Source organism: Myotis nattereri (assembly GCF_964212035.1).
Source record: "Myotis nattereri genome assembly, chromosome: 2".
NCBI lineage: Eukaryota > Metazoa > Chordata > Mammalia > Chiroptera > Vespertilionidae > Myotis > Myotis nattereri.
In genome coordinates, this window is record NC_138076.1 from 159,206,082 (window position 1) to 159,232,992 (window position 26,911).

Below are 26,911 nucleotides of genomic sequence, written 5' to 3' on the forward strand. Positions count from 1 at the left end.
GGTGAGGGTGGGGGTGAGGGTGGGGGTGAGGGGTCCGCTCTAGCTTGCGGCCTGTGTCTATGGTCGGGCCCGTGCGGTCCAGCTGCTCCGGACAGAGCTGAGTGTATGGCGCCGCAGAAACCGGCTCCTGCGCCCCGATAACGGTCCGCCCCCGCAGTTCCCGGCGCGGGGAGAAGTAAGAGCAGCCCCTTCCAGGGATGGAGACCTTTCTCCACCAGCCTGGCTTCCCACGCGGGCTGGTGACGGAGGGGTCGCTGGAGGCGGGGAGGGGGGCAGGGTGGAATCTGGTCCTTTGTGGCCGTGGGAGGGTCGTTTTCGGGGCTGGGGTGTAGGATCGTCGATGCAGGGGGTGTGTCGTGTGGGCTCTTCCTTTGTGGCAGGCGCGACGGTCCCAAAGGAAGAGATTTTTTAAAAATTCTAGGGCTTCACGTGGCTGAAGGGTTTGGGGCTAGAGAGTCATTGTGTTACCTGAGGGGCGGGCGTGGCCCCGGGGAAGACCGGGGAAGGGAAGGGAAGGGAAGGGAACGGGTGCTGGCGCTGGGTCTTTGTGCTGTTTGTTTTTTTCCTGGAGTTACTTTGTTGCTGTGGGCGCATTCCATCCGAACTCTGGAAGGGAATGTCGGTGGTAGAGTCTCTGTGATTGTAGGGTCTTCTCTGATCTGAGAATGGCTACCCCTCGGTATGAGCCCGTGGCTGAGATTGGCGTTGGTGCCTACGGGACGGTGTACAAGGCCCGTGATCCACACAGTGGCCACTTCGTGGCCCTCAAGAGCGTGAGAGTCCCCAATGGAGGAGGTGCCGGAGGGGGCCTTCCCGTCAGCACAGTCCGTGAGGTGGCCTTACTGCGGCGGCTGGAGGCTTTTGAGCATCCCAATGTTGTCCGGTGAGAAGGTGAAGGGTTGGAAGAGGGTGCTCAAGGGGGAAAGACACCTCTCTGAGGGGCGTGGTGGTCTGGAGAGAAGCGGGGATCCCGAGGAAATAGGGAAGGTCGTGTTGGGGCCAAAAGGGATTGATCCATGAGCAGCCCACCATTTGTTCCGGCCAGGCTGATGGATGTCTGTGCCACCGCCCGAACTGACCGGGAGACCAAAGTGACCCTGGTGTTTGAGCACGTGGACCAAGACCTACGGACCTATCTGGACAAGGCACCCCCACCAGGCTTGCCAGTGGAGACCATCAAGGTGCGTGGGGTGGGCAGACAATGAGGCACGCGGGGGCCTTGGCAGTAGGAGCCATTGTGATTTCAGGTATGGCGCCTCGTTTCCGGTTCCTCTGTACCTCCCCCTTCCAAACCAGGATCTGATGCGCCAGTTTCTAAGAGGCCTGGATTTTCTGCATGCCAATTGCATTGTTCACCGAGACCTGAAGCCGGAGAATATTCTGGTGACAAGCAGTGGGACAGTCAAGCTGGCTGACTTTGGCCTGGCCAGAATCTACAGCTACCAGATGGCACTTACACCTGTGGTCAGTAGAAAGATGTTAGCCGAAATGGGTTCTGGTTGGGGGTAGGGAAGTGCCCCTCGCAGTCGGGAAGTCATGTACTTTGTGACATCAGTTGAGCAGTTGTGCTTCCTGGTAACCCGTAGGGCCCTGTCCACGCTTCTTGTTCCCATTAGGTGGTTACACTCTGGTATCGTGCGCCGGAAGTTCTTCTGCAGTCTACATACGCAACTCCTGTGGACTTGTGGAGCGTTGGCTGTATCTTTGCAGAGATGTTTCGTCGAAAGTATGGGACCCAAGGATCCTGAACTATTTTGAGTTTCCCAGATTGCTTAAAAATCATCGCCTTATCTTGCCCATTCTTTCACTTAAGTCAGTGGTTCTCAACCTGTGGGTCGCGACCCCTTTGGCGGTCAAACGACCCTTTCACAGGGGTTGCCTAAGACCATCGGAAAACATATATAATTACATATTGTTTTTGTGATGAATCACTATGCTTTATGTTCAATTTGTAACAATGAAAATACATCCTGCATATCAGATATTTACATTACGATTCATAACAGTAGCAACATTACAGTTATGAAGTAGCAACGAAAATAATTTTATGGTCGGGGGTCACCACAACATGAGGAACTGTGTTAAAGGGTCGCGGCATTAGGAAGGTGGAGAACCACTGACTTGAGTACTACTGACCATCTTGTCCATAACTAGAAGCTCTGAAATGGAATTAGGAACTTATTATCCCTTTAGTTTCCATACTCTCTGTTTGAACCACTAAGCAATAACCATTCTGCTACCACATCTTTGAAAATGATGCGCTGTCCCTTCTCACCTTAGGCCTCTCTTCTGCGGAAACTCTGAAGCTGACCAATTGGGCAAAATCTTTGAGTAAGTGATGGGCAAGGGGAAAAAAATGTTCATTCTGAGTCTTTTTCTGCTGCTGAGCCCTGGTAGCATTTGGCTCTGCCCCTGAGGTGGAGCCTTGGAGGACCTCTCTGACCAGAGTTTTCCCATTCCCCATAGCCTGATTGGGCTGCCTCCAGAGGAAGACTGGCCCCGAGATGTGTCTCTACCCCGAGGAGCCTTCCCCCCCAGAGGGCCCTGCCCAGTGCAGTCGGTGATCCCGGAGATGGAGAAGTCTGGAGCACAGCTGCTGCTGGTACTGAGTTTGGGCAAGGGAATGGGGTGAGATTAGGGTGAAAAATTTAGTAGTAGAAAAAGGACCCAAACCATTGTGGTTCCTGAGACTCAGTTGTTAGATGGGCTAGTCTTTTGCTACTGTGATTGGCCATCCACAAAGAGGAATGTAGAACATAGCCCATGCTAGGATAGTTGAGGGTGAGCAAAAGTCATTTTTGGGTTTTTTTTTCTTCACGATTTTCTGACTTTTGTCTCCCCTCACAGGAGATGCTGACTTTTAACCCACACAAGCGAATCTCGGCCTTCCGAGCCCTGCAGCACTCCTATCTACAGAAGGAAGAAGGTAACCCAGAGTGAGCAGTGGAGTAGCTGCAACAGAACCAAGAGAAGAGGAGCTGTCATTTACCTTGCTTTGAACACTAGAGTGCAGAGCCCCCCACGGAGAAGCGCTCTGTGTCTTTTTATCTGAGGCTGTGGAGACACTTCCTCCAACTTTTTACAGGGATATCTTGCTGGCTGCCTTAATGACATTCCCCTCCCTCCCCTCCTTTGGGGATTATTCCTTCTCCTGCCCTCCTGTTTCTTTACACCAAGGAGTATGTCCCTTATTCTCCCCTTCCTTACCTTGATATTGGGATCCTTTTTTATACGGGAAAAAAAACAAAACAAAGAAATATGGTCTTTTTTTTTTCCTTCCTTTTTTTAATGTTCTTGCTTTGATTGGCTTTGCCATTTGGGGATTTGGAAAAACCATTTGGAAGATAAACTTCTCTGCAGAATCTTACAGATTCTCCTTAGGTTATAGTCAGTGGAGCCCCTCAACTGGTAAGAGAAGACAAGGCAGGCATTCAGTTTGCTTCTTTGAATATGGAATCTAAATGGCTTTTATTTTTATATTCATTGACCTTCCCCCAAACTGGGTCCTGTTATTACAAGAAAGATTTCTTGGTAGTTTTCTCTCTGGCTCTGTCCTTGGTTTCCCCTTGGAGCCAGGCCAGGATGTGTGGTGGTGGTCCAGCATGTGGAAGGGAGAAGAGGGGAGACAGCCAGGAATGACTCCGACCCCCATACTATCACATACACTCCCAGGAGCTTCCCATCGCCACTCAGGGAAAGAAGAGGCTTCTCTGTATTCCTCACAGTCTTGTCAAGGCAGAAAGCCTGGCTGTTCAGTCACCTTTAGGGGACGGCAAAGGGCCTTTCCTCTTTCTCAAACAAAAAAGGTCACTGACCCTGTATTTTCCCTACGGGAGGAAGAAGAAGCTTAGGGAGAGCAGGAGAGAAGTCAAAAGGATCCCAAGTCTCATAGAAAGGCACTGGGGTTGGCTCGAGGATCCTTCTGATTCCGAAATCTCATTGCGAGCCAGACACCAAGGATCTGTAGAAGCAAAGGGAAAAAGATAAGCACCAGTTCTTAATCTCTGGGACTGACAGATGTAGAGAAAGGGTGCATATGAGAGAACTGGAGAACGTTACCTCTGTAAAGCTAAAGAAGAGTCCAACACCCCCCAGGATTTTTAGGGCTTCATCTGAATGTTTAAGAAACTTTTCTCCACACATCTGGCATGTGGGTCTCCGGCTCTTGCAGACCTAGGATAAAACATGTGTGTGGAGGATGCAGAGTTGCTAAGATGCCCTGTTCTGACACCTATGGATAAATGACCCTAGAAATTTACTAATTTTGATCAGTATCTTACAGATTGAACTCCCATTTAGCTGGTTCTCTATAGCTTTTGATCCATTCCCACTCCCAACACAGCAGCACACAGCCCCAATACAAGAGAGCTGCTAGAGAGGCAATCCTATTCAAACTAAAATCTACCATTTTAGCCACTGTCCTTCCCTAATTTTCCTACCCACCCTTCCCCGCCAACTCACTGCAGTGCAAAAGGCATAATCTTGTTGATACAGGGTTGTGAGGTTGAATAAGCCACAACAATCAAAACTTCTTTCCAGTTCATCCCGGGTCTGGTTGCTCATGACCCACCAAGAAGCATTGATGACATCTGTCTGGAGGGCATATAGGCAGAGGGAAATTATTTGATGCTGCTAACCCTAAGAATCTCCCTCCATTTTGATCTCAGTTCAAGTGCCTCAATTTCTCTACTCCAGCAAAGGAAGTCAACATCCGGGGGGGGGGGGGGGAGTGTATCACAAATATACAGACTCAGTGATAAATATCCACCTAAAGGTCTCTTAGATCAGCGGTTCTCAACCTGTGGGTCGCAACCCCTTTGGGGGTCAAATGACCCTTTCACAGGGGTCGCCTAAGACCATTGGAAAACACATATATTGTTTTTGTGATTCATCACTATGCTTTATGTTCAATTTGTAACAATGAAATTGGGGGTCACCACAACATGAGGAACTGTACTAAAGGGTTGCGGCATTAGGAAGGTTGAGAACCACTGTCTTAGATCGTCATGGAAAATTAGCCAGACACCCTAGGGAAGCAAATGGCTTGCGTCTGGAAGTGATCTAAGAATGATCTTTGGGGCAAGATTGTTAGGGAGTTAGAGGTTAGAGAAAAATGCAGGTATTTGAAAAGGTATCCCCTTACCTGTTTGCTTCGGTTGATGGCCAGGCATGACCAAGAGATTCCAAACTGGAAGACGAAGACCAACCCCAGGATGATCATGTACTGAGAGGAAGAGTTATGGGAAAAAAGTCCTGGATTCCTTTATGGTCCGCCTCTAACAATCATCTGACCTCATCTATTCATAGAACTTAGACAACCATGCCAGCTGGAAGCAATAAAATCATCAGCCCCAGTTTCATAGAGCAGAGCAGACATGTCCCCCCACATCCCTGAGGTCTAGTTTCTTCCCAGCCCATTCAGCCCTCCCAAGAGTTCTACCGTGCCCATCACTCTGCGTCAGGATACAAAGAACAGCAGTACTTGGTGGTGGTTAATGGCACCCACCAGTCCAGCCACTGCGATGAGCAGGAGGAAGACCCCCACAGCAATGACTCCTCCGATGATGTGGATGCTGGACACCAGACCCAGGCCCTTTCCCCAAGCAGCCACTCCGATGAGCAATAAGCCTACCAGCTAGGGGAAACAGAAAGCAGGACACACATCAGAAATCTAGCGCGCAGCACAGCCAAAGGCCTTACAGGGCACCCGGGACTACAAGGAGAGGAGGTGCTATGGGAATCTGTAACATCCCTGGGCGCTCCTTCCCTGGGAGGTCAGAATGTCTGGGAAGGGGTGGGGGTCGAGGGCTGCAGGATAGTAATCTATGAATATAAAAACCGAACCTTTAGCTTCATCCATCACTTCTATTTTGGGAGAAACTAAAGTTCACAGAAAGGAGAGGCCTTTGTTCTCACAACCCCTAGTTCATTCCCCCCACCCCCAAACAAACCCTCCGATCACCGGAAGTCTCCCCTCTACCCACGGAAGTCCCCAGGAATTCCCTCTTCGCCGGAAGTTCCTGGGAATCTTCCTGGAACACCCAGGACACCCCTCTACCCACCGGAAGTCCCCTGAATAATCTCCCCACTCGCCTCTCCGCCTTGAAGCTTTCCCCACCTCCAAAACCTCACCATGTAGACCACGTTGAGCGCGCACAGCGCATTCTTGGAGCAGGCAAAGCCACCGCAAACCATCTCCCCAGCTTTGGGGACCCAAGTGGTCCCAAGGACTTAGGGAGAGGGTCTTAGGGGCAGTCTTCCCGGACCCCGACAGCTTCTGTCTCTTTAAATCTAGTCCACCTAAACCCAGTTCTCTGCGCCTGCACCGCCCCACCCCTGCCTCTGGATTGGAGAAGCTCCGGCCTAAAACGGGACGTCGACGGCCTGAATGCCAATCAACCTGCGTAGCGTTACTGACCCGCCTCCCGGCCCCTCCTTTAGGTTCTTTATAGGGTGGAACTTAGGCGTGGAGGCAGGGCTTGCAGAGATTCTCCTGGAGCTCGGAGCCTGAACTTGGAAACCCCGGATTGAAAGTGAAGCTTTCCCTCGTCGCAGTCGGAAGAGGCTAATCCCGGAGAGGAGGCTTTGGAGAAACTCCGGCGAAGAGAGAGAAGACAGGGCTGCCGGGGCTAGGCGAATGGGCTCCTCCCTTGTCCTGCAGTGACCTCATGATGATGCCATTGTTTGTTGTTATTGCATCACACTCGGAACACCCAGAGGAGCAAAATACTGAGTTATTTAGCCCAACCACAGAGGTCCCGGTTTGGGCACAGCAATACCCAGCAAACCCTTACACATTTGCAAGCATGTCCACTAGTACACATGTCCTGTTCCATATCCCTCCCTAACGGGTGTGAATATACTCGATATTAAATGTGTAAAACCGCAGCCTTGGTCAGTGCATTACTGTATGTGACAAAACCACAGACATGGGTGTGCCTGATGCCTTCAGAACACATGCCTGGTCCAGAGCTTGCAAAAAATGACGAAGGGAGGGGTCTGGAATATGAATAAATCTGAGAGTAAGGAACAGTCACACATTTTCACTCTGGGGTGGGCACAGTGGATGGTTGGTCAACATGTTTATTATAGAACAAGTGCCTGGACACGCTGCCATTTTATGGGAAAGGGAAAAGAGGAAGAAGCAGTCTTAAAAGGAGTACAAATGAAAAACCTCCTTTCAACCCCCAGAACGATTCAAGTATGTGTGTACTTGGATTCAATGACTGCAGAAGCAGCATATGGTCTTATAGCCAGCAGACTGCATGGTTCCAATTTTCCAGTCACTGTGTAATCTTTGGCCAGTTAGTTAAGCTTTCTGTGCCTGTTTCCTCATCTGTGAAATGGGGATAAATAACAATATACCTACCTCTTGAGTTGTGAGGACTGCATGAGTTAATATAATAAAATACTTTAAACACTACCTGACACATAGTAAATACTAAGTGTAAGTTATTTTTTAATATATTTTATTGATTTTAGAGAGGAAGGGAGAGGGAGAGAGGGATAGATATATCAATGGTGAGAGAGAATCATTGATTGGCTGCCTTCTGCACGCCCCCTACTGGGGATCGGGCCGGCAACCCAGGCATGTGCCCTTGGGCGGAATCAAACCTGGGACCCTTCAGTCCACAGACTGACACTCTATCCATTGAGCCAAACCAGCTAGGGCTAAGTGTAAGTTATTGTTCAGACAATTTTATAGGTTCCAGTGGGTAACCTCAACCTCAGTTTCCTATCTCCAGCTACAGAAATATTCATATAGTTACAATCCCCTATCTTTTATAAATTGATATCATGAAGATATGCAGAAGAACAGACATTTGGCAGGGCCAGAAAAGTTGGAGTTTTGAAACAAAGTAATTAGATCAAACCATCCACCATTTCTCCCCTCATCCTCCCTGCATCTTTGGTCTGTTCTTGAATTCCGCATCTAGCCTCTTCTTTTTCTGGTCCTAAATCAAGAGCAAGACAATGGCATTAGGGTTAAGGGGGACTGGTTGGCAATCAGCCAACCAATTCGTGTGGTGAAAGGGTATCAGAATTAGAAGACCTAGAGCCATCATTTTGTTTCACTTTCTATTGGCCTCTCTGAGCTTCAGTTTTCTTTGCTGAATAATAATCCTACCCCTTGGGCCTGTCATGAAGATGATATATATGAAGGTGTGTTGTTAACTATTGTGTTATAGACAAGTTAATTATTAAGGAAATAATTGAACATGGAGCACGGTGGTTTTGCCTGGTTATAGGTTACTGTCCTTCTCCATAACCTATTCTCCCCATAACTGCTTGACCCCTTGACCCTTTTAACCAGGATGTGGTAGCTGGCGGAGGAAGGGTTACATTGCAAGAGGTAAGGATGTAAGCTCTTTAGATGTGTAGAGTGGGTGGTGATTACAACTATAAACTGGAATGCAGGCCTCTAAGAGTGACAGGCCAAGTGTGTATGAATTCCTGCGAGCTTGAGACTGAACACAAATCTGTAGGTCACCCAGAGTTTAGGATTGCACCTGGGACCTGGCTTGCGACATTCTCCCAGCACGAACACCCATCTTAATTAGCCACCTCCCACAGGAGGCCCTAGGATGCTTGGATGCTTATTAAGGTTTCTCTATCCACCTGACAGGGGAATCTTAGCAGAGGCTGGCTGGCAGAGCTGATGGGCCAACACTAGAGGGAGTGGGAGGTGCAGGAGGTAGTGCTGACCCAGGCTGTGGGTTTGAAACTTACCAGTCAGGAAGTGAGGCCGACAGACGGAAGGGCGGGCAGGGGCGGGGAGTTCTGGGGCACAGCAGAAGGGGCCTGCTGGAGTTTGGGGGCTGGGGGCCATGGGCTTCAGGGCCAGAGGTTGCTGTTAGCCTGGCAGGGCAGGTTTGGGTAACATGCACGCCCAGAGGCAGCTGGCTGTAGCTGCAGTGAGAGCAGAAGTCAGACGGCATGAGGTAGCCAAGCAGGCGCTAAGCCGCCTCAGGAAACTGACAGAGAGGGTGGGCGACTCGGAACTTCGTGACAGCATCCGGGCCTCACTGAACAGCATACAAGGTAAGAGAAGGGTTAGCTCCCAACTTGGGGGTCTCGGGGGCCAGAAGGGGCAGAGAAGGGTTTAATGGGTCATACATCATTTCCCAGTAAGCCACTTCCTAGTAGTCCCCAAGGTGGAGCTGGGATTTAGGGGAAGAATACATTTGGAAAAGATGGAAAAGGACATGGGAGGTGTCATTCTTCCTCTTTCCCCAACTCTGAGCCTGCTCCTAAAGCAGCGGTTCTCAACCTGTGGGTCGCGACCCCTTTGGCGGTTGAACAACCCTTTCACAGGGGTCGCTTAAGACCATCCTGCATATCAGATATTTACATTACGATTCGCAACATTACGGTTATGAAGTAGCAACGAAAATAATTTTATGGTTGGGTCACAACATGAGGAACTGTATTTGAAGGGCCAGAAGGTTGAGAACCACTGTCCTAGGGGATCAAAATACAGGTCACTGCTGAGCTGACCTTCCTGGAAAGGGAGAAGTGGGTGAGCATGGGGTAGGCTTGGACCCTGCCTGGGGAATCCGGGGCAGGAAGCAGTCTGGGGCAGGAGGTTCTGGGACTGGATAATGTGTTCATTCCCAGGACCCACGAGGGATCAGTGACCTCTTGTTCTCCAGCTGTACAGAGAAACACACACACAAATGCGTACACACATTAAAAGAGAATCCCAGGTTCCCAGGCACACACGAACGTTCACGCAGCATGCTCTGCACAGCCAAAGTGCAGAGAAGTCCCCCAGGACTCTTGGTCCCCTCTCTTCCCCATGCTCCTGTTCCTGTCTTCCCCCCACACACCTTCCGCTCTACCTTCTTAGTGCCATTAGCACAAGTGATGACAATACAGGAAGGAAGTGCTGCCATGGCAACACCATCCGCCACATCCTCCTGCCCACCCCAGCTTCAACGCTGTGGTGGGGCCCTGGCAGGAAGGGCTCATCCATCCATGAGGCACCACCACTAAGGAACTGATGGAACTGGAGGTCTCTCCGGACTGTTCTCCTCTCATTACCTCTGAGGTGGCAGAGAGCTAACAAAAGCAGACTCCTTTGCTCATGAAAGTGTCTGGGAGAAGCACATCCTCCATATCCTGGTCTCTTCCAGCCTCTCCATTTTTAGCTGCCTACTTGGGGGTGGCAGATGGGGGCAGTGAAGAAGACCTCCTGCCAGATCTCTCTGATAGAAAAGGCCACCAGAGCCCAGCTTTTGGAAGGAACAGTTTGGTTCGGGTTCCTAAGGGAACAGTCTGATAATACCCTCCCTATTGCCCTTCTGACGCTGGTGCCTCCTGTCCCCCACCCTTTGCCAAGAACTAGAGCTGACACCTTCCCTACAGCATTCATTGTTGGAAAGGCAGACGGGGGTGGGGGTGGGGGGGAGTGGCCCCATGGGGCCTCCTAGGGAGGAACTCCAAGCCCCATTCCTGTAGGAAAAAAGGGGGGAGAGGACATGTCTAGGGCAGGTAGAGGCCTCTGCTCAGCTCTGGAGAAGGAGGGGGGGGGGGGGGGAGAGGCTGGAACCTCTGAGAAGACTCCACTCTTCGTAAGTGATTTGTTCCACTCTCCCCAGGAGTCAGGACTCTGTTCCTTTTGAATATAAGGAAACTGAGGCCACCGATGGAAGGAAAAAAAAAATTAAGCCAGAATCAACAAATCTCCTTCACTCTCTTCTAGAAAAGACTACTGAAGGGTCTCCTGTCCTAGGGATGGTGTCATCTTGACGCTGCAAGGGCGGGGTGGGGGGAGGCTGCCGATCGATTGGGTACAGGTCTAGGGGGAAACAAAGGGTATCCAGCATCCCAGTACCGCCCTCCACCCTCCACCCCTACCAGGCCGCGCACGCCACGGGCTCCTGCCTCCAAGAGCCGCCCACGACAGCACTATTATAGTCTCGGCTGCGTCAGGAGGATGGGACGCCAAATTAGGGGAACGCTGAGACTCCCCGAGCCCAAGGGTGGGTTTTCCAAGGCTGGCGGGAGGCCTCACCTAACTCCCGCCCCAGCCTGGTGGTGGCTGGGGCGGGGTCTCCATCTCCGTTCCCCATAGGCCTAACCCCTGGATACTTCTTCCCCGGCTTGAGGACAGTGCGCCTTGCACTGCAGGGTCCCTAGAGAGTGGGAGGTACAGGAACTGAGGGGCGCCTTATATTCGGGGGGGGGGGCGCTAAATAACCCACATGTGGGTAACTAGTTGTGAGGGTGGTGCCTCCATGAACCCCAAATCACATGGCGCCCCCCCCTCCCCTCACACACACACATACACCACCATGTATGCGGATCCCTCCTCTCGGCTTATCCCCGCTGTTTCTGAGGCACTCTTGGAGCTGGGGTTGCTATGGAGACGGGATGCATTTTAGCATGGGGGGGGGGGTGTCAGTCTGTAGACATAGTCCTTCTCCTTCCACCTCCAGCTGCAGCCTTTGACTCACATTTCGGCCTGGGCTGTTCCGAGCCCCCAGGTCTCTCCCTGCAGGAGGCACCCTCCCCTCCTTCCTATCCTGCTAAGTTCCATGTTTGTCCGCGTCCCCAGGGAGCACTTTTCAAGTTCACTTTGGGAGAGTTGTGTTCCAAGCGTGGCCTCGTGGATGTATTGCCTGAGTGGGGGTGGAGGGGGGCGAGAGGGCTGGGTGATGGGGAAGGAGCACATGCAAGTGCCTGGGGGAGACCAGGGGTCCTGGGAAAGGCATTTCCGAGTTCTCCGCTTTTCTGCATCAGCTTCCCCAGAACGTGCTCCGTTTCCGCCGTGGCCTGTTCACGCGTAGACTGCCTTTTACCCTAGTCCTTAAATGCCGCACCCAACAGTCGCGCTCCCTGACTGTGCTGCGCTGGGGAGGGGGCTCGTGTGTTGGAGTAGGTGAGTCCAAGTTCCAGGGAATCCAGCCCAGGGTTTGGGAGGGAAATCCAGTCCTGGATTTTGCACCGCCTTCGCAGACAGCCGTGCTGGTAGAGAGAAGGTGGGGGAGCGATGGGGGGGTGGGGGCTGCCTCCTCCTCAATGTGAGGGGAGCGCCCGGACACAGCGCGCATCCGGACCGAGCCGAGCCCCGGCGAGCCCCCAGGACCCTTCGCCCGGATCTCACGCCCCTCCCCTCCCAGACCCCACACCCGTGGGTCCCCACCCCTCCGGCTTCCCCCCTTCCTCCCCCGCCGGCGACTGTATCTCCATCCCCAGCATCCTCCCCGCGCCCCTGCGAATCCCCCGCACGACCAGCCCCGTTTAGCTCCCCACCCTCCTAGGGACCCCCTCCCGACCCTCCCCCGTGGCCCCTGTCCCTCAGTGCCCATTCCCCGCCTCTGCCTCCCCCGCACCCATTCCTCTTCTCCCCAAGCCTCAGGTCCCCCTTTCCCTCCCTCTCCCCTATTTGCCCCCACTCCTGTCTTCCCCGCCCTCCCCGCCCATTCAGCGCCCCCACCCAGGCCGGGGTGCACGGCCCGGCGCGCCTCCCTGGAGCAGCACCAAGGTCCCGGGGCTCCGACGGGGTGGGGGCGCAGGGCGGGGAGCATGGGGAGGGGGCGCCCCGTGTGATGGGAGGGGGGCGCAAGCGGAGGCGGCGGAGGCGGCGGCGACAGCGGAGCCGGGCCGGGGGCTCAGCGGGGTCCGGGGGCTGGGGGCGGCGAGCAGGGCGGCCCCATGGCCGGGCCCCCCTGAGGCAGTCCAGGGGAGTCCCCTCCCCTCCCCAGCTCGGGGGTCTCGGGGCCCCATGAGCCGGGGCGCGGGCGCGCTTCAGCGCCGGACAACGACCTACCTCATCTCGCTGACCCTGGTCAAGCTCGAGTCGGTGCCTCCGCCGCCGCCTTCCCCGTCTGCGGTCGCAGCCCGCGCCCCTGGGACCAGAGGCGCGGAGACTGGGGATCCCGGCAGCCCCCGAGGCTCGGAGGAGCCGGGCAAGAAGCGGCACGAGCGTCTCTTCCACCGGCAGGATGCGCTGTGGATCAGCACGAGCAGCGCGGGCGCGGGGGGCGCCGAGGGCGCCGAGACCCCCGCCCTGTCCCCGGTTCCGGCCAGCCCCGCCCGCCCCGTCTCCCCGGCTCCCGGCCGCCGCCTCTCCCTCTGGGCCGCCCCTCCGGGGCCCCCGCTTTCCGGGGGGCTGAGCCCCGACCCCAAGCCCGGGGCCGCTCCCACCTCCTCCCGGCGCCCCCTGCTCAGCAGCCCGAGCTGGGGGGGCCCAGAACCTGAAGGCCGGGCGGGAGGGGGCGTCCCCGGCTCGTCCTCCCCGCACCCGGGCACTGGCAGCCGGAGGCTGAAGGTGGCGCCTCCCCCGCCGGCTCCCAAGCCTTGCAAGACCGTGACCACGAGTGGCGCCAAAGCCGGCGCGGGCAAGGGCGCGGGGAGCCGCCTGTCATGGCCCGAGAGCGAGGGCAAGCCCAGGGTCAAGGGGTCAAAGAGCAGCGCCGGGACGGGAGCTTCCGCCGCGGCCGCCGCAGGGGCGGGAGGCACGGCAGCCACGACCTCCGGTGGGGTCGGAGCGGGGCCCGGAGCCCGAGGGAAGCTGTCCCCCCGGAAAGGCAAGAGTAAGACCTTGGACAACAGTGACTTGCACCCCGGACCACCTGCCGGCTCTCCTCCTCCACTAACCATCCCGGCCACCTCGGCTCCAGGCGCTGCTCTCACCGTCGCCTCCGCGATGCCCACGGGGCCTGCACCGCCAAACGCCCTGGAGCCCCCAGCTCCGGGGCTGAAGCGGGGCCGGGAGGGGGGCCGAGCGTCCACTCGGGATCGCAAGATGCTCAAGTTTATCAGCGGCATCTTCACCAAGAGCACAGGGGGGCCTCCCGGCTCCGGGCCCCCCGCGGGGCCCCCAGGCCTGTCTTCTGGCAGCGGGTCCCGGGAGCTGCTGGGCACCGAGCTCCGCACCTCCCCTAGTGAGTAGGACCAGAGTCTGAGAACCGGGAGGGAGGGCGCCTGGGAGGCTCAGCTTGGGCTGGGGGAGCCTGTGCAGGGCGGAACTGGGGGAGCTTCTCCCGGTGGGCAGAGCAGCCGGCTGCCCTCTCTGCCAAGGACTGGGGTAAGGACTCAGAGGCCCTGACGGGGGCGAGTAGCGACGTGGGGGGACAGGAGAAGTGACTTGGTTTCAGGGGGATCCGGAGAGCCTCGGAGCTTTCTGGGAGAAGAATACCCTTGGTCAGAGTGACTGCTGGAAATTGCTCAAGCTCCAGACCCCCACTTCCAGCCGCAGCTGGAGTCTGGGAGCCTGGAAACAGGACTCTGCCTGGCCCAGAGGGACATTGAAGGGGAAGGGGATGAGGGAGCTCAGCTTCCCCCAGCACTGGGGGCAGGTGGCGTGAGAATGCCCTTGCAGGCAGCTCCTGGCCAGGGCCAGGTCAGCCCCTGGGCTGAGAGCAGGCTGGCGAGGCAGCAGGAAGGGGCTCGGTTTCTTTCCATGCAGGTGGATTGGGGAGCCAGGGAGTGCTAGGGCCTGGATGGTGCCGGATACTTGAACGTGAAGTGAGAGGGGGCAGAAGGAAGCCTCACTCCCCCCACTGCCCACCCAGGCCCCAGAGCCTAATGGAAACCCCCAGGGGGCTGACCAGGAGTGACTGGGGGGGAGGGGGACTGCTGCAAAGGCAATTCTTACCCCCTGGAGACTTGGGAGGGGGTACGGAGAAGGTGGTGTTTCCTTCCGGGGAGGGGGTGTCTTTATTTCTTATCTTTTTTCTCCTGGAAGAGAGGCGAGGGACTCATGGTTTAGCTCACACTCCTGGAGGGGAGGCAGGTCCGTGAGCGGGGGCGGCTCCCGGGGTTTGGCTCTGGAGCGGGTGGGAGCAGATGGCTCCGGATCCCAGAGTTCCCGCCGCAGCTGCGGCACCCCGGGAACGTCCGGCCAGTGTCAGGCGCGGGGGCTGGACCCGGCGGGCGGAAGGAGCATCCTGCCTCCTCCCACTCCTCCAGGCCTGTGGCTTCTCTCCGCCAGGGAGTGGAGCCCTTGCCCATATTTCTTTTGGAGCATGCTGGTGGGGACGGTTATGGGAGAAGGGGGCACAGAAAATCCAAGCACCGTTCCTCCGGCTGTGGGGAGGGGCCAGGGCCTTCAGCCACTGACCTTGAACAAGGGAAGGTTTATCCCTCACCTCAGTTTCCCTCCTGTGACATGGAGATTGAGGAAGATCCACTCCCTTCTATGTCCCAGCCCCGCCTCCCAGGGTCAGCCCGGGAATCAGACAGGCCTTTGGGTAGGAGACCCCCAAATTCTTCCAGAGGAAAGGACCCACCACTGTCAGAGCCCTGGTCTCAAGGTCTGGGGCAGGGACTTACAGTTTGGGGATGTGTTTTAAGGGAGATGCCAAGTGAAGTATTTTCGTCTTGCTGACTCCGTTGCTAAGCAACCACTGAGCGGCAGCAACAGCTGTGCGGGGAGCTGGCTAGGATGGGAGGACTGGGGACCACTCTCAACCCTAGCCTTTCCACGCAGCTCCCCAGCCCAGGCAGGGTTCTGAGGGTTAAGAAAAGCTGCCAAAGGAGGAGGGGTGGCGAGGGTTGGAAGTCCTCCTGAGCCTGGAGCATCCCCTCTTATGGCTCCTTTCCCATTGCAGAGGCTGTGGTCAATAGCCAGGAATGGACTTTGAGCCGCTCCATTCCTGAACTGCGCCTGGTAGGTAACCTGGTCCCCTTGTCTGCAGGAAGGCTGACCTCCTGTTCACTGCGCTCTCAACTCTCTCTCCTTCATCTCTTCCTTCCCCTCTCTCTGTGAGAAAAGGGAATCGTTTTTTTTAGTTCTCCTGAGATTCTACCTTCGTGGCACCTTCCTGAGGCTTGACACATCCTCACAACGTTTTCTTTTCTTTTTTTGTTTTGTTGTTGTTGTTCATAATTTTTATTTATTTTTTATTGTTTTATTGCTTAAAGTATTACAAAGAGTATTACATATGTCTCCTTTATTTCCCCGCCCTTGACAATCCCCTGGCCTCCCCTCCCCCCCAGTGTCTTATGTCCATTGGTTATGCTTATATTCACAACTTTTTCTTTTGTCTCCTTTTCCCTATGTATCCATGGTTGTCTTTCAGGCTTCTCCTCACTTCTGGCATCTCTCCTATAGTCCTTCATATTCTATTGCCTAGAATTGGGTAAAACTTTTCAACCAGTGCCTAGGGCAGTGATGGCGAACCTTTTGAGCTTAGCGTGTCAGCATTTTGAAAAACCCTATCTTAACTCTGGTGCCGTGTCACATAGAGAAATTTTTTGATATTTGCAACCATAGTAAAACAAAGATGTATATTTTTGGTATTTATTTAACATATTTAAATACCATTTAACAAAGAAAAATCAACCAAAAAAATGAGTTCGCGTGTCACCTCTGACACACGTGTCATAGGTTCGCCATCACTGGCCTAGGGCTTTGACATGCTCCCTCCCCCCCTATACACACACACACACACACACACACACACACAAATGGTACTGAGTTGCTGACATTATTCAGCTTTTTGGCATTATTTCTTGCCACACTCCTGGCCTGATCTTCCCAGACATGCTCCTGACTGTCATCTTGGCCCTGTGGGACCCTCCTTGGATGATTTAACACTGCCAATCTCTTCAAGTTCTCCAGACTCAAGCATACTGCCGCCTCTCAACTTCCATAATCTCTGCTCTACAAACTTGTCTGCAGGGTGTACTGGGCGATGCCAGGAGTGGGAAGTCATCGCTCATCCATCGATTCCTGACTGGTTCATACCAGGTGCTGGAGAAGACAGAGAGTGAGTTCTTAGGAGTCATAGTAAGCTAAGGATTGGGGTCAAGGATCCAGGATTAATGACTAGACAGTGTGATCCATGACTAGCTGGGAATGGAGACCAGAGGGAAGATGAGGCCGTGACAGCTAAAGTAGAGGGATAATGGGGTGGTCTGGTGACCTGTGACCTCTGACCTACCACTTCCAACCTTTCTGCACAGGTGAGCAGCACAAGAAAGAGATGTTGGTGGATGGACAGACTCATCTGGTGTTGATCCGAGAGGAAGCTGGGGCACCTGATGCCAAGGTGAGGGGTGAGGTATGGGGTAGTCAGGCTTGCTGGGGTCAGCACTGGCCAAGGGAGTGGGCTCTGGTTTCCCAGGTCTAACTGGGAATAGCATCGAAAGAAATGGACTTGTTTGACCCTCTCTTTGTCCCCTCACCCCCCGCAAGTTCTCAGGCTGGGCAGATGCTGTGATCTTGGTCTTCAGCTTGGAGGATGAGAACAGTTTCCAGGCTGTGAGCCGTCTCCACGGGCAGCTGAGCTCCCTTCGGGGGGAGGGACGAGGAGGTCTGGCGCTGGCATTGGTGGGGACGCAAGGTAAAGAGGGGCTGGGAAGGTACTACTGATGGCTACTGGGCTATTGCCCAGCACGCGAGAGAACTTGGTAAGGTATAGAAGTGGTCACGTGGATTCTAGTTACCTCTGGAAGGAGCCTGGTCTCCAGATCAGGGAGCCATTAAGCCAACACAAACTTCCCAGGACCCGCGCAGAGAGGAGGCTCTCCCGGGAGGGAGGAAGGGACAGCTGTAGTAGCAGTCTCCATCCTCTGAGATGTCGCCTGCCTTGTGTTCTTATGCTCTCATTTCCCGATGCCATCACCATGGGAAACAAAAGCTCAGCCCCTAGTGCTGATAGAAAGCCTTTTCCACTCTCCCCGGCTACAGCTGGGTCAGGCTGACACCTTTCAAAGGAACCTATTCAAAGCAAAGAGAAAGCACAACTGAAATGATGGAGAAAGCACAGAGGGCAGGAAACCTTTTATTTTTTTATTTATTTATTTTTTAAATGTATTTTATTGATTTTTTACAGAGAGGAAGGGAGAGAGATAGAGAGTTAGAAACATCGATGAGAGAGAAACATCGATCAGCTGCCTCCTGCACATCTCCCACTGGGGATGTGCCCGCAACCCAGGTACATGCCCTTGACTGGAATCGAACCTGGGACCCTTCAGTCCGCAGGCCGACGCTCTATCCACTGAGCCAAACCGGTTTCGGCGGCAGGAAACCTTTTAGAGAAGTGATTCAGAGGCGCTCAGACTCTCCACCAGGGCCGAGGAAAGCTCCTTCCACCACCACCTGCGTGAGGCCGCAGGGCTGTCTGGATGCCTGTCCAGCAGGTGCCTGCTTCCACCTGTCGCTTGCTTCCAGCCTTCCCGTGGCAGAGGGAGCAGGCCACCTGTTACGCACGGCTATCCAGCCTTTTCCTAGTTCACGTGCCAGGCGTTCTACCTTTCAGTTCAGGGTTCATTGGACTCTCAGGACAGGGTGATTGTCGCTTGTGAGTCCCAACCATTGTAGACCTTGTCAGGAAGCTCCACCGACTCTGCAGTGTTTTCTGAAGACACATACAGAGTGCACTCCGCCGACTCATAATGCAGCACCCCCTTCCTAATGCCGCGTCCAGAGGGGTGGGCAAACTTTTTGACTCGAGGGCCACAATGGGTTCTTAAACTGGACCGGAGGGCCGGAACAAAAGCATGGATGGAGTGTTTGTGTGAACTAATATAAATGCAAAGTAAACATCATTACATAAAAGGGTACGGTCTTTTTTTTTTTTTTTTTTAGTGTTATTCATTTCAAACGGGCCAAATCCGGCCCACGGGCCATAGTTTGCCCATGGCTGGTCCAGACCTTACAAAAGGCTATGTACTCCGTTCCACCAGCCACAGGAGAGGTTCTTTCAGACCCTGTCCCTAGTGGGTCCAGCCTGGGACTGGAGCCCAAGGGAAAGGAAAGCAGGAAAAATGGGGAGGGGGTCTTGATCCCGCTCCTTTCCTGCGCCCTCAGACAGGATCAGTGCTTCTTCCCCTCGGGTCGTGGGTGATGCTCGTGCCAGAGCTCTGTGCGCAGACATGAAACGCTGCAGCTACTATGAGACTTGTGCGACCTATGGGCTCAATGTGGACCGGGTCTTCCAGGAGGGTGAGTGTGGTCATCCCAGCAAATGTGGGGAACGGGGCTAGAGGCCTGGGATAGTCTTAGAGGCTGCGCATCGGGCCTCGCTCTGTGGGTGATAGTAGGTCATTCGCCTGTGCGGGAGGCAGGGGGACCAGGGAGGTTGGAGGTCTTGCGTAATAGCCACAGGTCTTTCTGGACTGGAGGAGCTGGCAGGGTTACATGTGGCACGAAGGCCACACTGATAAGGAACTTGGGGCCTACGTTATCTCTTGGGGATTTCTCAAAGCTGGGCACCGAAGGGTGTTCTTGGGTATCTGCCCTACTCACACCCCCTTCCCCTCCCGCCTCCAGTGGCCCAGAAGGTGGTGACCTTACGCAAACAGCAACAGCTTCTGGCTGCCTGCAAATCCCTGCCCAGCTCCCCAAGCCACTCAGCTGCTTCCACGCCCGTAGCTGGGCAGGTGAGTTGGGGCTTCCGGGTCCACAGAGGGGCTGGTAATCCAAGGATAGGTTCAGAGTGCCCAAGGAGGCTGGGGGCAGGTGGGAATGGTAGTGACACCATTTGTAGAAAGTGCATTGGACTGGAAAACCACACGGTTTCAGACATCGTTTGCAATGTCCTTGAGCAAGTCACCTAAACCTCCCAAGGTTGTTAGGAAAATTATATGGCAAAAACTTGTGAGGTCGACTTTGTAAAACTAAAGCACTATGACTATGCTAGTGAGGAGTTTTCTTATTAATGCTAATTCAAGTAAATGGTGATGAGATCGAGGAATTTCCCGGGTTCCTCATAACTAGATGTAAGTGTAGCTTGGTGGGATGGGAGCGTTTCAGCTATTTGACTTCTCCAGGCTAGTAACGGGGGCCACACTAGCGACTACTCTTCTTCCCTCCCGTCCTCACCCAACGTCGGTCACCGCGAGCTCCGAGCTGAGGCAGTGGCAGTGGCTGGATTGAGCACCCCAGGGTCCCTGCACCGGGCAGCCAAGCGCAGGACCAGCCTTTTTGCGGTATTGGATATGCTGACCCCCATCCCCTGCCCCCCGTTACCTGCCCATCTTCCCTGGTCCCTAGACCCCTCTTTTGGGCCCTTATTCATTTGTCTTTCCTGTCCTTCCATCAGTGTATCCCTCCATCCAGCCTCTAACTCAGTGGTTCTCAACCTTCCTAATGCCGCGACCCTTTAATACAGTTCCTCATGTTGTGGTGACCCCCAGCCATAAAATTATTTTTGTTGCTACTTCATAACTGTAATGTTGCTACTGTTATGAATCGTAATGTAAATATCTGATATGCAGGATGTATTTAGGCGACCCCTGTGAAAGGGTCGTTCGACCCCCAAAGGGGTCGCAACCCACAGGTTGAGAACCGCTGCTCTAACTGATGCCAATAACCATTCCAGAATCGCCGGGGCAGTGACTCTGAAAAGCGGAGCTTGGACAGTCGGGGAGAGACAACAGGGAGTGGGCGAGCCATTCCCATTAAACAGGTGGGTGGTCCAGGGCTGAGGGTGGGCTGGAGGTAGCTGATCCTAACTGGGCTCACCCACATGTCTTTCTCCACCCTGCAGAGCTTTCTCCTAAAGCGAAGTGGCAACTCCTTGAACAAAGAATGGAAGAAGAAATACGTGACCCTGTCCAGTAACGGCTTCCTGCTTTACCACCCCAGCATTAACGTGAGTGGCAGAGGCTGGCTGCCACAGTGCTGGCCTTAGACGCCCTTCCAGCGCTCCGAGTCTGTGCCTCTGACAAACTAGTATTTCTGGGAAGCTCGTCTGGTTCTCTTTTTATTTTTATTTTATTTTATTTTATTGATTTTTTACAGAGAGGAAGGGAGAGAGATAGAGAGTTAAAAACATCGATGAGAGAGAAACATCGATCAGCTGCCTCTTGCACATCTCCTGCTGGGGATGTGCCCGCAACCAAGGTACGTGCCCTTGACCGGAATCGAACCTGGGACCTTTCAGTCCGCAGGCCGACGCTCTATCCACTGAGCCAAACCGGTTTCGGCATCGTCTGGTTCTCTTAAGTTTAGCAAGCATGTTGAAGGTTAGGTACCTCCCAGGTGCCCAGCCTGGGGATGAAAAGGTAACTGTATCTCCCCAGGGACTTTCAGCCTAGTGGGAGAGCATGGAGAAAGGGCCTCCACCTGGCCTGCCCTTCAGGGAATGCTTTCTGGAGGAGACAATGCTGACATTGTTTGGCTCATCCCATCCCATTGAGTTCTAAGAGCCCCCCTTTTTTATATACATTTTTATTGATTTCAGAGAGGAAGGGAGAGGCAGAGAGAGATAGAAACATCAATGATGAGAGAGAATCATTGATTGGCTGCCTCCTGCACACCCCAGATCGAGCCCAAAACCCAACCCAGGCATGTGCCCTGACTGGGAATTGAACCGTGACTGCCTGGTTCATGGGTCGATACTCAACCACTAAGCCATGCTGGCCAGACGTTTTTCTTTTCTTTAAAAAATTTTTTTCTTTTTTTTAAGAGCCCCCCCTCTTGAGTCCTTCTCTATTCCCTACTATTGGTTGCTTCCCAGCACCACCAAGGAACCCAACCTTCCCTATTTTCTTAACCCCTGTGCCCCTCCAGGACTACATCCATAGTACCCACGGCAAGGAGATGGACTTGCTACGAACAACAGTCAAAGTCCCTGGCAAGCGGCCCCCACGGGCCATCTCTGCTTTTGGCCCCTCAGCCAGCATCAATGGGCTCGTCAAGGACATGAGCACTGTCCAGATGGGTGAAGGCCCTGGTGAGTGGGGCTCATGACAGAGGGGCAGGAGAGGGGCCAGGGCTAGGGGAAAAAGAGGGGTATAGGGAAGTAGGGACTGGATAAGTGAGAAGGTGGGTGATAAAGACATACCACGAAGGCATGGGCCCAGAGACTGAGTGGCTCACTGAGGTTTTATATTCTTTTCCTTCCAACAGAAGCCACTACTCCCACGCCAAGCTCAAGCCCCAGCCCCAGTTCCCTGCAGCCACCATCAGACCCGACATCCAAACACTTGCTGAAGCCAGACCGGAATTTGGCCCGAGCCCTCAGCACTGGTCAGTGAGGACCCCTCTTCCATCCACTATCTTCCAGATCCAGATGGGATGTGGGTGGGAAATGAACTTGGGGTGGAAGCTTGGAGACTGGAATCCAATGCATGAGTGCATACATTAAGCATCTACTGGGTGCAGGCACCAAGCTCACCATTATCGTGTTTATCATGATGTTTAAGACAAGCGGGCTCTAGAGCTAAATTGCGTGAACTTGAATCCTGGCTTGCCAGTGGGGCAAGTTACTTGATCTCTCCATGACTCAGTTTCCTCATCTATAAAATAGAGATAACAGTTTCTATCTGAAAGAGTTGCTTTAAAGCTTAAACAAAATGAGAACATTGTCTAGCACATAGTCAGCATTCAGTGTTTGGAATGTTTAGAAATCTATCTATCTATCTATATTTTTCTTAATTTATTTAAAATAGCAAGTGACATTGTAACAAGTAATCCTTACAGCAACCTCGTCAGGTCAAGATGATTATCCCCATTTTAGGGATGAAGAAACTGAGGCTCAGAAGAGTAAGTGACTTGCTCAAGGCCTCAAGGCCAGTAAGTGGCAGAGCCAGGATCTGAGTACAGGTCTGACTCTAAACCACTCATCTGCCCACCTCAGGAATAATCCAGGGGGACCTCCTGGAGAGGGACAGTTGAAAGGAGGGAACCCTAAAATGCCAAAGCTAGTTCAGGGGAGGAGACAGGCTATGATGAAATCAGGAAATCTGTGGAGGGGCAACTGAGGCAGCTGTGTCCCCCTTCCTAAGACTGTACCCCATCTGGAGACCTGAGCCTCCTGAGTCGGGAACCTCCTCCTTCTCCCATGGTGAAGAAGCAGAGGAGGAAAAAATTGACAACGCCGTCCAAGACTGAAGGCTCCTCGGGGCAGGCTGAAGGTGAGGCGTTGGTGGGCAGTTGCACTCCCACTCTGGACCCTCACCCCCAACTCTAGACCCCTGGCCTAGTTCCTGCAGGAGGAGGAAAAGTGTCTGAGCTGAGTGCTTGACTATCATTACCACTTTGCACATAATTTAGTGAAAAAGTGAATGGACACCCCTCAGCCCTTGTCCTTCCTCTTGTTGCCCAGTCAATGCCTTTTACCCCAGCAGTCCCAGCACCCTGTGCCCAATGACCTCTCTCCTGATGACCCTCTACTGCCCCTTCCTGCCCTCAACTCTGTTTACCACCTCAGCTCCTGCACCCAGGGCCCCATGACCCCCAGGGGCTCAGCCCCTGATCTCAACGTCCCCCTTTAACTCCTCAGCTCCTGACCATCCAGCCCCTGTTCCCAGTAACTTCCTATGATCACCAAGCTCCCCTGACAGCTCTTGACCCCAGTGAAGCCCCCAAATCCTCAAGACTTCTCAACCCCAGGCCCCCTCACCCCAGGCCTGTGACCCACCTTCTGTACCCTTTCCCTATGTTTACTCAGTTCCTGACCATCCCTTCCCCTCCCAGAGACCCGGCTCCTCACTGACCATGACAACCGGTCCCCACGGCCCCTGCTCTCTGCTGGGTGCTCAGGCCCGGCCTCCAGATCTGCCTGCTCTCATGGCTCTTGGCTTCCGCTCTACTCTGCTCCGGGGCCACTGACTTTAGTTCTGCTTTCTCTCCCCATCTGTCTGTCCTGCTTTGTCTCTGGCACTCTGGCACTCTCTCTCCTTCTCTCCATCTACCTCTTTTTCTCTTTCTTGGTCTTTTTCTCTGTTCTGCTCTCTATTCTATCTCTATATCCTTCGCTTCGGGAAACCAGCCAAGCGCAAAATGTGGAAACTAAAATCCTTTGGTAGTTTAAGAAATATTTATAAAGCAGGTAACAAGCGGGGAGCTGGGAGGGGCGCTCAGCTGGGGTGCAGAGGGGTGGGGGTGCCCCTGCCTTCCCCTGCATGTGCTCGGGCTTCCTGCTCTCCCCCACCTCTGCTTCCCCAGCCCTTCTGCCCACTCCCAGGGGCTTGGGATGGACATCAGGGAGGAAGGTTTGGGGAAGGCAGCTCCTGTTTGAACTCTCTCCCTCATGACCCCATCCCATCCCCCCACCCAGAGGAAAACTTCGAGTTCTTGATCGTGTCCAGCACTGGTCAGACGTGGCACTTTGAGGCCGCCAGTTTTGAGGAGCGGGATGCCTGGGTCCAGGCAATTGAGAGTCAGATCCTAGCCAGTCTGCAATGCTGTGAGAGCAGCAAGGTCAAGGTAATGGGGGTGAAAGGTTTGGAGGGAAAGCAGAGGTGAGTGTCTGGAGAAGGGGTCCCCGGGAGAGTCAGTAATAACCCCAGCCCTTTCTGCAGCTGCGCACAGACAGCCAAAGCGAAGCCGTGGCTATCCAGGCGATCCGGAACGCCAAGGGGAACTGTATCTGCGTGGACTGCGGGGCTCCCAGTGAGCGCAAGGGGGCAGTGGAGGGGCCTGGGAGGGAGTGTGATTCGCGGGCGTTGGCGATTTCGGGGTGGGTGCCCGTGTTGGCTCTGCGGGGAGCCAATTTCTCACTCCGTCCCCAGACCCCACGTGGGCCAGCTTAAACCTGGGCGCGCTCATCTGCATCGAGTGCTCCGGCATTCACCGGAACCTGGGCACGCACCTGTCCCGCGTCCGCTCGCTGGACTTGGACGACTGGCCTCGGGAGCTGACCCTGGTGCTGACGGCAATTGGCAACGATATGGCCAACCGCGTGTGGGAGAGCAACACGCGGGGCCGAGCCAAGCCCACGCGGGACTCCTCGCGGTATGTGCGAGGGAACAGATTGGGGGGCTCCCGAGAGGGTCCACGCGGGGGGGGGGGTCCCGAGAGCCTTTCCCATCGATCCTGGCTTTGCAGGGAGGAGCGTGAGTCATGGATTCGCGCCAAGTACGAGCAGCTGCTGTTCCTGGCGCCGCTGGGTTCACCGGAGGAGCCTCTGGGCCGCCAGCTGTGGGCTGCAGTGCAGGCCCAGGACGTGGCCGCCGTCCTCCTGCTTCTGGCCCACGCGCGACACGGGCCGCTAGACACCAGCGTGGAAGACCCGCAGCTCCGCTCCCCACTGCACCTGGCGGCCGAGCTCGCCCACGTCGTCATCACGCAGCTGCTGCTGTGGGTGAGTGGGGGGGGGTGGTGAAGGGGTCTGGAGGGCTCCCTCTCGGAAACGGCCAGGCAGCGGGAGCCTGTGTCCTCACCGGGACCCTCCGGTGGGCCTGGGAGTCTGGGGGCGCGGCGTGCGGGCGGCCTCCCGGGGCTGCGCGGTCACCGGCCGCTTCCGCCCGCAGTACGGCGCCGACGTGGCCGCCCGGGACGCGCAGGGCCGCACCGCGCTGTTCTACGCGCGCCAGGCCGGGAGCCAGCTGTGCGCCGACATCCTCCTCCAGCACGGCTGCCCCGGCGAGGGCGGCAGCGCCGCCACCACGCCCAGCGCGGCCACCACGCCCAGCATCGTGGCCACGCCCAGCCCCCGCCGCCGGAGCAGCGCCGCCAGCATGGGCCGCGCCGACGCCCCCGTCGCGCTGGTCTAGTTGCCCAGCGGGAGAGACGCCCCCACGGGCCGGGTACGACCGCACCGGGTGGACCGCTGGACAGATGCACCCACTCACCACTCCAACCCGCCCCCCGCCCCATGAGAGCACTTCTTCCCCCCACGAAGGCACAGCCCTCACCCCCCCCCCCCCCAGAAGACACAGACTCACCTCCCTCTCCCCAACGAGGCATGGAGACCCCGCTCAACACGCCCCCTCTCCGCTGTTGGCTCCCTTGGATGGCTCTGGGTCTACCCGTTTGGTGTTTGAGGAAGGGGACGACCGCGCTTCCCTGCTCCTGGGCCAACCATGCCCACTCGCGCCCCCTAAGGGCGGGGGAACGCTCCAGTCCTGCCTGTGCTTGACAATCCCAAGGCCTGGAGCACACCCCCAGGCTGGCTCCTGGGGCGACGCCACACCAGAGGGAGGGCTTAATTCGGGGAGGGCTAGGCCCGGGACTTGGGGCCAATAAGGGACCCCACCCCTTCCATGCTAATCTCACTGCCCAGTGAAGGGGAAGGGCAGCGAGGGGCAGGACCCCTGCTGCCCATGAGGGGTAGGGGGGTCCCCAACCCTTTCCGTGAAAGGGACCATGAGGAGTGGAAATCAAGACGTCCCCCTAAAGCCACCCATGGATGGAAGCTAAAAGGCTGGGGGAGCCAAGAGCCTGGGTCCCTCCTCACTACTATCTTAGGAGGGAGAAGGGATGGAGCAGGAGCAGGCTAAGGGGGCTGGGTAGCGGCCTTGTAATTTATTGCTTTGTTCCCCAACAAGGGGACAGGGGTGGGCAGGGGCTTGGGGAGGGTGATTCAGGGTAGGGAAAGCCAAGGGTGGGAAGAGGGTGGGGTGGGGTGGGGGTGCTCTTGGGTTGTGAGTGTCTGTGACCGTGACTGCGTACCTGTGACTGTGCAGCACCCGTGGTGATCTGGGGTAGGGGGCACCCCTACAATGGGACCCCTCTCCCACTATTTTTCATATACAGCCCCTCCCTCCCACTGGAGCTTCTCCAGACCCACCCCTCAACCCCATGATCCCTCCCAGCCAGGGTAAGAAGATGTAAGGTGGCTGGGAGGGTTTCCAGGCCCCCTGCCCTACCCTCAGAAAATGGGTGGTGGGGTGGACTTACCTGGCCCAGCCCTGCCTCCCTCAGTCAACCCAGCCCTTGGGTCCTCTGTGTCAGTGGTGTCCGGTCTTTTTTTTTTTTTTTTTTTCTGGCTAAAATATTTTGCAAAGGACCAGGTAATTGGGAAGGGGAGGGGGCATTGCCCCCATCTCCTCAGAGACAGGTGGTGTGAATCTTCAACAGCAATTAAAGAGGAAATGATTTTGTCTAGGGGGTGAGCTGGTGGTCTGTTCTTGAAGAACTGGGTCAGGGAATGGCCTTGGGCAAGGTGGGGAACTGGAGGTGGGAGAGGGCCACCCCTAGAGGGTGCCTCCTGCTGTGGCTGGTGGCAGGGTATCCTCAGTCTCTAAGGGCACCGAGGTGGTAGGTCAGACACTCCATCATGTA

General features: G+C 55.2%; 3 protein-coding genes across 15 annotated transcripts; 2 read left to right on the top strand and 1 right to left on the bottom strand.

Annotated features, from left to right (window-relative positions):
* CDK4 (cyclin dependent kinase 4) lies at positions 1-3,279 on the top strand. The gene is made up of 8 exons (XM_081083072.1): positions 1-175; positions 647-883; positions 1,046-1,181; positions 1,297-1,464; positions 1,617-1,726; positions 2,281-2,331; positions 2,467-2,602; positions 2,848-3,279. The coding sequence occupies exons 2-8, from the start codon at positions 666-668 to the stop codon at positions 2,938-2,940; spliced, it is 912 nt and encodes a 303-aa protein (XP_080939198.1). The 5' UTR covers positions 1-175; positions 647-665; the 3' UTR covers positions 2,941-3,279.
* On the bottom strand, positions 3,275-12,953 carry TSPAN31 (tetraspanin 31). 11 transcript variants are annotated; one of them, XM_081083079.1, is made up of 7 exons: positions 6,133-6,308; positions 5,845-5,880; positions 5,468-5,635; positions 5,144-5,224; positions 4,462-4,593; positions 4,060-4,173; positions 3,275-3,961 (listed from the first exon to the last, which is right to left on the bottom strand). In XM_081083079.1, the coding sequence occupies exons 2-7, from the start codon at positions 5,854-5,856 to the stop codon at positions 3,887-3,889; spliced, it is 582 nt and encodes a 193-aa protein (XP_080939205.1). In that variant the 5' UTR covers positions 5,857-5,880; positions 6,133-6,308; the 3' UTR covers positions 3,275-3,886. The 11 variants fall into 11 exon arrangements, with proteins under 11 accessions (XP_080939205.1, XP_080939206.1, XP_080939209.1 ...); XM_081083080.1 differs by lacking the exons at positions 5,845-5,880; positions 6,133-6,308 and adding an exon at positions 12,776-12,953; XM_081083083.1 differs by lacking the exons at positions 5,845-5,880; positions 6,133-6,308 and adding an exon at positions 6,419-6,652.
* AGAP2 (ArfGAP with GTPase domain, ankyrin repeat and PH domain 2) lies at positions 8,789-26,734 on the top strand. 3 transcript variants are annotated; one of them, XM_081083070.1, is made up of 19 exons: positions 12,586-13,892; positions 15,561-15,619; positions 16,634-16,721; positions 16,918-17,003; positions 17,150-17,297; positions 18,767-18,901; positions 19,229-19,338; positions 19,729-19,887; positions 20,280-20,366; positions 20,448-20,552; positions 21,473-21,635; positions 21,812-21,931; positions 22,690-22,818; positions 23,676-23,735; positions 23,964-24,112; positions 24,208-24,298; positions 24,418-24,640; positions 24,734-24,989; positions 25,159-26,734. In XM_081083070.1, exons 1-19 carry the CDS (start codon positions 12,731-12,733, stop codon positions 25,399-25,401), a joined length of 3,573 nt encoding a protein of 1,190 aa, XP_080939196.1. In that variant the 5' UTR covers positions 12,586-12,730; the 3' UTR covers positions 25,402-26,734. The 3 variants fall into 3 exon arrangements, with proteins under 3 accessions (XP_080939197.1, XP_080939196.1, XP_080939195.1); XM_081083071.1 differs by lacking the exons at positions 12,586-13,892; positions 23,676-23,735 and adding an exon at positions 8,789-9,042; XM_081083069.1 differs by lacking the exon at positions 23,676-23,735 and having other exon boundaries at positions 12,701-13,892.
* The last annotated feature ends 177 nt before the right edge of the window (positions 26,735-26,911 follow it).

What these genes read in the sequence shown, in the direction of transcription:
- CDK4 (XM_081083072.1), top strand. Translation starts at nt 666, where the DNA reads ATGGCTACCCCTCGGTATGAGCCCGTGGCTGAGATTGGCGTTGGTGCC. An exon ending in AGATGGCACTTACACCTGTG is followed by an intron (nt 1,465 to 1,616) that starts GTCAGTAGAAAG and finishes TGTTCCCATTAG; the next exon opens with GTGGTTACACTCTGGTATCG. An exon ending in CAATTGGGCAAAATCTTTGA is followed by an intron (nt 2,332 to 2,466) that starts GTAAGTGATGGG and finishes CATTCCCCATAG; the next exon opens with CCTGATTGGGCTGCCTCCAG.
- TSPAN31 (XM_081083073.1), bottom strand. Translation starts at nt 6,195, where the DNA reads ATGGTTTGCGGTGGCTTTGCCTGCTCCAAGAATGCGCTGTGCGCGCTC. An exon ending in CCATCAACCGAAGCAAACAG is followed by an intron (nt 4,594 to 5,143) that starts GTAAGGGGATAC and finishes TATGCCCTCCAG; the next exon opens with ACAGATGTCATCAATGCTTC. An exon ending in ATTATGCCTTTTGCACTGCA is followed by an intron (nt 4,174 to 4,461) that starts GTGAGTTGGCGG and finishes GTTTTATCCTAG; the next exon opens with GTCTGCAAGAGCCGGAGACC.
- AGAP2 (XM_081083070.1), top strand. Translation starts at nt 12,731, where the DNA reads ATGAGCCGGGGCGCGGGCGCGCTTCAGCGCCGGACAACGACCTACCTC. An exon ending in GGACCGGGTCTTCCAGGAGG is followed by an intron (nt 18,902 to 19,228) that starts GTGAGTGTGGTC and finishes TCCCGCCTCCAG; the next exon opens with TGGCCCAGAAGGTGGTGACC. An exon ending in AAGAAATATTTATAAAGCAG is followed by an intron (nt 23,736 to 23,963) that starts GTAACAAGCGGG and finishes CCCCCCACCCAG; the next exon opens with AGGAAAACTTCGAGTTCTTG.